At 51.5% G+C, this 10,150-nt stretch overlaps 1 protein-coding gene across 1 annotated transcript; it reads left to right on the top strand.

The window, feature by feature from the left end:
• The first annotated feature begins 1,738 nt into the window (after positions 1 to 1,738).
• TOR1B (torsin family 1 member B) lies at positions 1,739 to 8,058 on the top strand. The gene is made up of 5 exons (XM_007103751.4): positions 1,739 to 1,982; positions 2,614 to 2,879; positions 4,135 to 4,310; positions 5,632 to 5,759; positions 6,070 to 8,058. The coding sequence occupies exons 1-5, from the start codon at positions 1,784 to 1,786 to the stop codon at positions 6,309 to 6,311; spliced, it is 1,011 nt and encodes a 336-aa protein (XP_007103813.1). The 5' UTR covers positions 1,739 to 1,783; the 3' UTR covers positions 6,312 to 8,058.
• The last annotated feature ends 2,092 nt before the right edge of the window (positions 8,059 to 10,150 follow it).

Here is a 10,150-nt window from a genome sequence, read left to right as displayed (position 1 = left end):
CCCCTCCCACCCCCACCCCATTCTCAGATTCCTTTCCCTCCCTCCTGCTGCCCCCGCCCCAGTTCAGGCCACTGTCTTCTCTCCTGGAATACTGCCCCAGCCTTGGACCCACTCTCCCTGCCATAGTGTTGGCCTCTCCAACCCCAATACAGGGCCAGAGTGGTCTGAACAATCACTGCCCAAAGCCCTCCTGGGGCTCCCTTCTGGCCCCAGGATAAAGCATGGCGCAAAAGGCCTTGATGATTTGGGCCCTGGCTGCCATTCCAGTCTCTCCTGTCTTCACATTCCAGCTGCCTGAGCACCTGGGGCTCCCCGTGTGCCCAGCTCCTACGTACCACAGCCACAGTGCGTACTACCCCCTGCCTGGAGCCCTCACGCACACCACCTTCACCTCTCTCCTCTTCACTTGCCCCATTCCCCTCGGGGAATTTTTACCCAAGCTTCAGGTCAAAACTGAGACATGGAGGAGGAGAGCCTTCCCCGACCTGCCCATCGGGTGAGGCGCCTCCTCTGTGCATACCACATCACAGCACTGACCGAGCTGGTCATAAACTGTCCGTTTGCCCATTTGTCTCCCTCACTAGACTGACGGCTCTGTGAGGGCAGAGACTGTGCCTGTCCTATGCCCTGCTTTATTTATTTATTTATTAAAAAAAAATGTTTTTGGCTGTGCTGTGGCATGCAGGATCTTAGCACCCTGACCAGGGACGGAACCCATGCTCCCTGCAGTGCAAGCGACGAGTCCTAACCCTGGACCGCCAGGGGATTCCCCTGTGCCCTGCTTCATCGCCAGCATGCGGCACTGGATCTGACACGGCCAGTGTTTGTTAAATATTTGTTGATTCACTGGCTGATGAGTGAACTCAACCAACTTTGGCAAAGCCTGGGCCAGCGTTACCTGAACAAACCCAGCAGCCATCGTGATCTTCGATCTGACCATGTCATTCCCTGTGTGAAACCTTCCGTGGCTCCCTATTGCCCCCCAAACAGAGGCCCTCCCCTTCCAGTCTCTGCCTAGCTCTCCATCCTCATTCTCACCAGCCGCCACCATGTGAAACACTTTCAATTCCCCAAACTGCACATCCTGCATATTCTGTTCTCTGCATAGAACATCCTACTCCTCAATTTTTGCTTGGCTAACTCCTTTAATTCTCAGTTCAGACTGAGAGCGTTCTCTGCTCCACGGCCTCGGTGCTTCTCTGACCGCTCACTATCGGCCCTTGCCCACTGACTGCCTCCCCCAGAGCCTAGAAGCTCGAGGCGGGGGCGGGCAACCCCATCTCCTTCCCTGCTGTCTCCCAGCATCCAGCAAGGGGCCTGCCTTGTAGCATGCTCAATGAAAGAATGCGCTTCTGGGTTTGGCTGTGCACACCAGGGCACGTCTGCCTTGCTGTAGCCCCAGTGCTCAGCCTGGGGCCAGGCACCCAGAGCACTCTGCAGGTGTTTCAGGAAGGCAGGCGGCGTGGGGAGACTTGAGAAACGCTCACGACGCTCCCGGGGAGGTGAAGGGAGGGATGAGAAAGCAAAGTGTGAGAAGCTCTTAAGAAAAGGAAACCGTAAAAGCTAGCCGTGCGTTTCACCGGAAGCTGAGAGAGTCACTACCCCTTTCCGGGGCTCTCACAAAGATGGTGGCGCAGAGCCACGCCCCTCGCCAACAAGGCCTTCCCACCGGGGGGAGGGGGGGGCCCTGCGGGCGGAGGTGACGCACGGACCGGAAGTCCGTCCCCACGCTCGGCCGCCCGGGCGGCCCTAGCAGCGGCTGTGGCTGGCTGCGAGCTGGGCGATGCACCCGGCTGGGCTGTTCTGGGTCGCCGCGGCGCTGCGGCTGCTGCTGGCGGCCCACGTGGCGGCGGCGTTCGAGCCTATCAGCTTGGGCATCGCCATCGGGGCCGCGTCGGCCCTCACCGGCTACCTGTCGTACACGGACCTGTACTGCCGCTTCGCCGAGTGCTGCCGAGAAGGGCGGCCGCTCAACGTGTCGGGTACGGCGGGTCTGCCCCGGAGGGGCTCGAGGGGCGCGGGGGCGAGTCCCCCGCGGGCGTCAGCGCCCGGCACCCCGCGCTTACCCTGAGGTGGGGTGGGAAGGAGGAGGGGTGGGGCCTCGGCCCGGACTCCAGCCTCGGAAGCCGTGTCTTCGGAGACAGATTATCCGGATCGTGGGTCTCTGCCCAAGTTCCTTTCTAAAAGTTTGGATTCCTTGGGATGACAGTAAGAAGAAACTCAAAGCAGCAGCCCTTCGGCGCCATGTCACCCCTGTTAAGTAGTTTTCAGATGTGCAGCGTCTGCCCCAGAAAGCCCACATTTGGCCCTCGGTTTTCTTACAAGCCGGTAGGGGTGGCTGGGGAAGTAGCAAGCAGCTGAGTCAAGAGAGGGCCAGTCCTTGGATGAACGAACACATTTAGGGTCCTTCTCTAGTCCATTTCCTTGGAAGTGGCGTCGTGTGACTGCAGCCCGTGTGGTTCTGCCTCAGCGCTAACCCCGGGGTTTGGCAGAGACCCTGCTGGACCACTTGCTAACCTGTGCCCCTCACTTTGGCCAGCTGGGGAGAGTGCTGCTTTTCTGGTGCTCGTTTAATGTGTATTTTTCTCTCTGTTCCCGGGCTGGCTGCTGCAGCCCTCAAGCTGAATTTGGAGGAGAAGCTCTTTGGGCAGCATCTGGCCACAGAGGTGATTCTCAAGGCGCTGACTGGCTTCAGGAACAACAAAAATCCCAAGAAACCACTGACTCTTTCCTTACACGGCTGGGCTGGCACGGGCAAGAATTTTGTCAGCCAAATTGCGGCTGAAAATCTTCACCCAAAAGGTCTCAAGAGCAACTTTGTCCACCTGTTTGTGTCGACCCTGCACTTCCCTCACGAGCAGCACATAAAACTGTACCAGGCAAGGAATTCTATTATCCCGTCCCCTGGCCTCTTGGACCCGTCCGGGCGACCTGCTCCCTGACTCTGGCCTCTGCTTCTTTCCTTTGCACTCCAGTAGCCCCAGGCCCCGGCACACTTCCCCCACCCCGGTAACCCTTTGCCGTTTGCAGAGCTCTCCTGCAACTTTTTTTCCTCGCTGATTCCAAAATAATACAGCTGGGTAGGTGATGTTATTTCCATTAAAAGATGGAGCCAAGAGCGGCAAGGCGACTTGCTCCTTAAGAATTGTTGTGCAAATCAGAAACTGGGAACCAAATCTCGTGACTCCCAGTCTGCAGGGTAGCTGTGCTGCGCAGTGAGTATGTTCAGTATCCCCATCACAGCCCTTGGTTAAGTGGAGCAGGTCACACGATTTGCTTGGACACGACTTCATTTGAGCCTCCTCCTATGATGCAGCTTCAGCTGGGCCTCTGCAGTTAGCAGCGGAGACCAGAGGATTTTGTTTCTCCTCAATAGCGTTTACTTCCTTTGTTCCTCCCGTCCTTCACATTCTTGGCATTGCTATGTTTAGTCGTCCAGTAGGGCTCTCATTTAAATGGACTTCCTTGTGAAAGTTAGTGTTCCTACTGTTAGGTGGGGACTGAAATAAGGAATAGAAACTGAACAAGAAAGTGAAAGTGGATATTTGCCCCATAAACTGTAAGACAGGGAAGACTACCAAAAAGAGAGAATGATTTTCTTATTTACCAAATTCTGTCATAAATCCCTAGAAATACAGGAACAAACGCTTTTCGTGAAATGTCATCTAGGTCAGCACCTTTGTTCACTGCACCAGTAAAAGGCACTGGTCTTGGGATGCTGTGCCGGTCTCAGTCTAGTTTCTTATTCCTCAGTATGTCTGGTAAAATTAACGTGAGATTCCCAGCCACAGGGAGATGCAAATTACGGGTTGGTTAACAGTGAAATGATCAATATTCATGTATCTTAGACCCCGATACCTTTAAAAAGTCACATTTGGCACGTCATTTGAGTTAGGAAAACACTTATTTGCACTCTAGCACCTATCTCTCTGCCAGTTTCCACTTCTTACAGATGAAGTTCTGGAAAAGCTCTCAGCCAGCGAGTGGAGGTTAGGGTGCGATTTTTCTTTGTTAAACCCCAGAGAGCTCTGATTTTTCACCTTCCTAAGCATGAGGAACACTGGAGCGCCTCTGCTCCCCTGGGCCTATCTTTTGAGTCCCTGCATCCTATTTCTTCTTTTATGGTTGGTCTAGGACCAGTTACAGAGGTGGATTCGGGGTAACGTGAGTGCATGTGCGAGCTCCGTGTTCATATTTGACGAGATGGATAAATTGCACCCCGGGGTCATTGATGCCATCAAGCCATTCCTAGATTACTACGAGCAGATTGATGGCGTGTCTTACCGGAAGGCCATCTTCATCTTTCTCAGGTCAGTGGGAGGTGTTTCCCCGAGGGCACACAGCCCTTCATTCTGCCAGGGCTAGAAGGAGGTCCTGGCAACCTCAGCAGGTCCCAGGGACAAAAGTGCCAGCCTGGCAAAAGTGACTTGCGGACTTCTTTCACTTTGGGGTTGCTAGTGTCAGCATGGCACAGAGCTGGGGCAGGAAACGAATGAATAGTAGATAACAGGTAATTTCATTACTTGCACATGTTGTCTCTGAGGGTTATAAAAAGCTGTAGTGGGCTTCCCTGGTGGCGCAGTGGTTAAGAATCCGCCTGCCAATGCAGGAGACACGGGTTCGAGCCCTGGTCCGGGAAGATCCCCCATGCCGCGGAGCAACTAAGCCCGTGCGCCACAACTACTGAGCCTGCGCCCTAGAGCCTTCGAGCCACAGCTACTGAAGCCCGCGCGCCTAGAGCCCACGCTCCGCAACAAGAGAAGCCACCGCAATGAGAAGCCCACGCACAGCAACGAAGACCCAACGCAGCCAAAAATAAATATATACTTAAAAAAAAAAAAAAAAAGTTGTAGCATGACACACCAAGTTCTGAAAAAGATTTTCAGTTCCTGAGGGCAGGTGTTATTTTTTTTGTCTAGTAGCACTTAGTAAATATTCCTTGGTTAAGAATAAACCTTAGAGAAATATCACAATCTGATTCCATATTAGAAAACTCACATAGTGTTTCCTGATGATATGTGACATTTGTAAGAAGTCATTACAACCCTTTAATACATATAGACTGGCTTATATATTTGACTTTGAAACAAGCTGTATAGGGACCTCCCTGGCGGTCCACTGCTTAAGACTTCGCCTTCCAATGCTGGGGGTGCGGGTTCGATCCCTGGTCGGAGAGCTAAGATCCCACACGCCTCGCGGCCAAAAAACCAAAACATAAGAGAACAGAAGCAGTATTGTAACAAATTCAATAAAGACTTTAAAAATGGTCCACATCAGAAAAAAAAAAAGCCTGATAGAAACTGAAAAAAAAAAAAAAGAATAAACTTAGAGCAGGTACGTTTCCTGATTAGAGAGAGAGGTCCTTTTATTTTTAATTAATTTTTATTGGAGTATAGTTGATTGACAATGTTGGGTTAGTTTCTGCTGTACAGCAAAGTGAATCAGTTTTATGTATACATGTATCCACTCTTTTTTAGATTCTTTTCCCATATAGGTCGTTACAGAGTACTGAGTAGAGTTCCTGTGCTATACAGTAGGTTCTTATCTATTTTATGTATAGTAGTGTGTATACGTCATAGACAGAGAAGTCTTAATGTGTGATTTTAATCTTTGTTTCTTTGGCACACTCAGCAATGCAGGCGGGGACCTCATAACTAAGACGGCCCTTGACTTTTGGCGGGCAGGGAGAAAGAGGGAAGACATCCAGCTGAAGGACCTGGAGCCGGTGCTGTCTGTTGGGGTCTTCAATAACAAACACAGTGAGTGTCCCTGGTGAGGAGCCCTTCACCCTACCCGCAGGCACCGTGTCTCTCTTTAAGCCTTTCGCGGAACCACAGAACGTGCTCGCCTCCGTGCCTTGGTTGAAGTAGGGACTTTTTCGGAGGGCATTCTATTCTAGAAGCTAGCTGGCAGGGGTAGCCAACCGATCCTTAACATCAGGCTTGACAAAAAGAGAATCTTGAGGGCTACAGACGTGAAGCATGTGCTGGGCCCTGTTAAGAGCAGCGAGCTTGGCCGGGTGACAGGGATAGTAACAGGCGAGAAACCCAGCTGTGCCTTGTTTCCCAGGTGGCCTGTGGCACAGCGGACTGATAGACAGAAACCTCATCGACTACTTCATCCCCTTCCTGCCCCTGGAGTACAGCCACGTGAAGATGTGCGTGCGGGCGGAGATGAAGGCCCGCGGTTCTGCCATCGACGAAGATGTCGTCACCAGAGTGGCAGAGGAAATGACGTTTTTCCCTAAGGACGAGAAAATCTACTCAGACAAGGGCTGCAAGACTGTGCATTCACGGCTGGATTTTCACTGAACTCTTATCCAGATGGGGTGAGACGCGGCTGGGAGCCCAGGGGACTCGGGGCCTGGCCTTTCCAAGCACTTTGAAGACCTCTTCAGGGTTTGCACATTTGCACCTGTGGACTTGCGGGATCTGGAACGTTCTGAGGGTTGATTTTTGAAATGATGCTCGTCTGTGAAGGGTACTTGTCATTTCGCAACAGGACAGCAACCCGGCTGTTCACTGTGGTTGAAGGTGAACTTTTGAAGTCCCTCCCCTCCCCTGCCACTACCACTTAACTGACCTGGACAGAAGTGCCTTGAAAACAGCTGTGTGAGTGAGACCAAGGACTCTTTGTGACCCAGAGGTACCCACACCTCAGAAGCTGAACTGAAGGAGTTCGAGGGCCCCGCTGCAATCCGGGCAGCACTGGGTTTTCACCTGCCAGAAACATTCTTCTGCTCTAGTTCCTTTTCCTTACAGAGCGCATTCACTGACTTGAAGTATTTTCAGGTAAAATCGGTGGCACCTTCAGGCACAGTGTCGTGTGGGAGGACCTGGGCCCGCAGGCCGAGCACGCAGCTGGGGGAACCGCCTGCGTGTGGCATGGGGGCTCCACGCCAGGGCCCTGCAGCCAGGCAGGACGGGCAGGACCTCTCCGTCTGCCCGTGGCCTTGCTGCTGATGACAGCCCTGGCCATGGAATTCCTTCTCCCAGTTCTCACTTGGTACTGATCGCAGCCTTCCTTGTATCACTTCTACTCCTCAACTTCAGCCACGGCTAGATGTCCCCCCCAGCCATATCATCCCTAGAGTCGGATCAGAACGCGACTGTTGGCTTTGAGTCCTTGGTTCCCACGGTGAAATGTTTGTCTGTTACAGTTTACACGTGGGTCAGTCTCTCACTTGACTGCACAGAACCATTTGAAATCCGTAGGACAGAGTCATTCTCCACGGATGACACGTGCCGACTGAACGGTCAGCTTGCAGGTTCTCGTTGCCAAAGTGGAAGTATTGGACACTAGAAGTGCTCGAGTTTTCAAGGATATGTATATTTTTTATAACGTTCTTACTTCTGAATCTTAGATAATAGAAATATGGGACATTGCTCATTTTAAAACACGGGAAGGAATAGTTGCCTATTCCTTTATCAGATAGATACTCTTAAGGTTGCGGCTGATCCTGGGTGTCATCTGAGAATGATACCCTGTATGGCAGTGTCAGGCTGGGCTGCCCTGGCCACTGGGAAATACGACTTCCATTCCAGCCAGTGTGAATCGTTCTATCTTGTAGTTGCAATGCAACTGCAGACATGTAATGAGAACATGCAGCTTTTTTCTATATAAGACGTGGCAGAATGAATGTTCCTCCCACGTGGCAATGCCTTATAGAGGATCACACTTAGTCTTTAAAAAATGCCAAGGTGGGCTTCCCTGGTGGCGCAGTGGTTGAGAGTCCACCTGCCGATGTAGGGGACGCGGGTTCGTGCCCCGGTCTGGGAAGATCCCACATGCCGCGGAGCCGCTGGGCCCGTGAGCCATGGCCGCTGAGCCTGCACGTCCGGAGCCTGTGCTCCGCAGCGGGAGAGGCCACAACAGTGAGAGGCCCATGTATGGCAAAAAGAAAAAAAAAAAAAAAAAAAAGCCAAGGTGAGCCTTAAAATTTTTAGCACGTGTGCTCAAGCTGGAGCTAAGTTGTTTCTTTTGTCACCTTTTGGGTGTCTGGTCAGGAGGAGATAAGATCTTTTGTTATGATGCAATAAACTCAACACGTGTTGGCTACCTTTGCACTACTGTTACTGATTTGTAACCTGAAAAGGCCACAGTTGCTCATGGCCCAGTCTCCCCACCCCACGTAAGATGTAGACAAACTTAAATCGACCTACTGAATGTCAAATAACAAAGCCTAAATTTTATCATGTGAGATGCCACTTGCAGATTTTTTTTCTGGTTTATTTGGTAGCTCTGAAAGTTTGAGCTTAGAATAAAGGCTCTTCGATAACTCAGGTGGCTTTAGGCTCACCGTACCCTGGACACGCTGGTTGGCATTCTTTACCTCATGAAGAATCAGTATTTACCTTAAGGACTTCCCTGGTGGTCCACTGGTGGAGAATCTACCTTCTAGTGCAGGGGACGTGGGTTCGATCCTTAGTTGGGGAACTAAGATCCCACATGCCGCGGGACAACTAAGTCCGCGCGCCGCAATCAGAGAAGCCCGCACGCTGGAACTAAAGATCCGACGCAGCCAAAAATAAATAAAATAAATTTTTTTAAGAAAAGTATTAGACCTTAAAAAAAAAATTTACCTTAAAGGCTGTTATCCCCAAACAAAGTTAAATTGGATTAGATGATGGGTTCTACTCCATCGAATTTTCATGGATGAAAATATCATCAGAAAGAGCTGGTTGTCTTCCTAACAAATATATTCTCCTAAAATTAATGTAGGAAGGAAACTGAGGCACTCAAACGTGACTCACGGCTGCCATTCTGAACCTGAGCAAGACGGAGCTCAGACCAGGACACCTACTTGCCTGGTCTTGCCTGCCCCGAAGTGGTAAATAATGAAATCCTTGTTATGTTAACCAGATTTCAGCTTAATCTGGGCTCTTATCTTTGACAGTGATTTGTTAACACCAACTCTTCCCAGGACTGAGGATGGAGCGAGCCCTTTCTAGAAAGCTGAGACCCTCTTCGCCATCACGTCACCCACTCCTGTCATTTCCCGGTTGGAGGTGTTCGTCCCATGAGGCTGCCCTTCTCCGTCTGGGTCTCAGGCTGATGTCGCTTCTACTTCACCCCATGCTGCCTCATCTCAAAGACTGAACTTTCCAAGGGGAGTCAGGGGACCCCAGTGTTCCCTAATTAGGGACTCCCAGGTGCTGGGGCTGCCATTTTCAGATGAATGGTTAGCCCTGATCCGTGACTCCTAGGGCCGTGACAACAGGCCAGCTTCAGGTCAACATCAAGCACTTCAATACGTTCAGTGCTGCCTTAGGGGGCCTGGGCGGGTGGGTAGCCATGAGGCAGAGGGGTCCAACCCGTCTTCTGTGCCTGCGAAAAACTGCCCCTGCGAGCACTGTGCAGACACTCATACCCCACAGCAGCCCTTGTAAGCACATAGGTGTGTTGCACAAAACCAGGCGTGTTTAGGTTCCGACACTGCTCCGTACTCCTGCCTGGCTTCTCAGCGAGAGCTATGTCTGTAGACTTGAATGCAACTCCACGGCTCAGTGTCGGGAGCTCCAGGGCCCCCCTTGACGGAGTGTGACACCCCGGGCAGCTGAGCAAGGAGCCGGAGCTGCCAAGACCCTCAGAGTCTGTGCCACACTCCCCTCCATTCCAGCCTGGGCTGCACTGTTAGGTCTAAATTCACAGCTTAGGGACTTCCCTGGGGGCACAGTGGTTAAGAATCCGCCTGCCAGCACAGGGGACACGGGTTCGAGACCTGGTCCGGGAAGCCCCCACATGCCGCGGAGCAACTAAGCCCATGCGCCACAGCTACTGAGCCTGTGCTCTAGAGCCCTCAAGCCACAACTACTGAGCCTGCGTGCCGCAACTACTGAAGCCCGCATGCCTAGAGTCTGTGTTCCGCAACAAGAGAAGCCACCGCAACGAGAAGCCCGCGCACTGCAACGAAGACCCAATACAGCCAAAAGTATAAAATAAAAAAAAATTTTTTAATTAAAAACAAAAGCAAGTCACATGAATGTTTAAAAATAAATAAATAAATAAATAAAATTTATTTAAAAAAAAAAAAAAAAAAAAAAAAGAATCTGCCTACCAATGCAGGGGATGCAGGTTCGAGCCCTGGTCTGGGAAGATCCCACGTGTTGCAAAGCAACTAAGCCCGTGCGCCACAACTACTGAGCCTGCG

Source organism: Physeter macrocephalus, chromosome 13, assembly GCF_002837175.3.
Source record: "Physeter macrocephalus isolate SW-GA chromosome 13, ASM283717v5, whole genome shotgun sequence".
In the NCBI taxonomy this organism is placed as follows: domain Eukaryota; kingdom Metazoa; phylum Chordata; class Mammalia; order Artiodactyla; family Physeteridae; genus Physeter; species Physeter macrocephalus.
The sequence above is the reverse complement of the archived record's forward strand: the minus strand, read 5'-3'. Positions and strand labels throughout refer to the sequence as shown.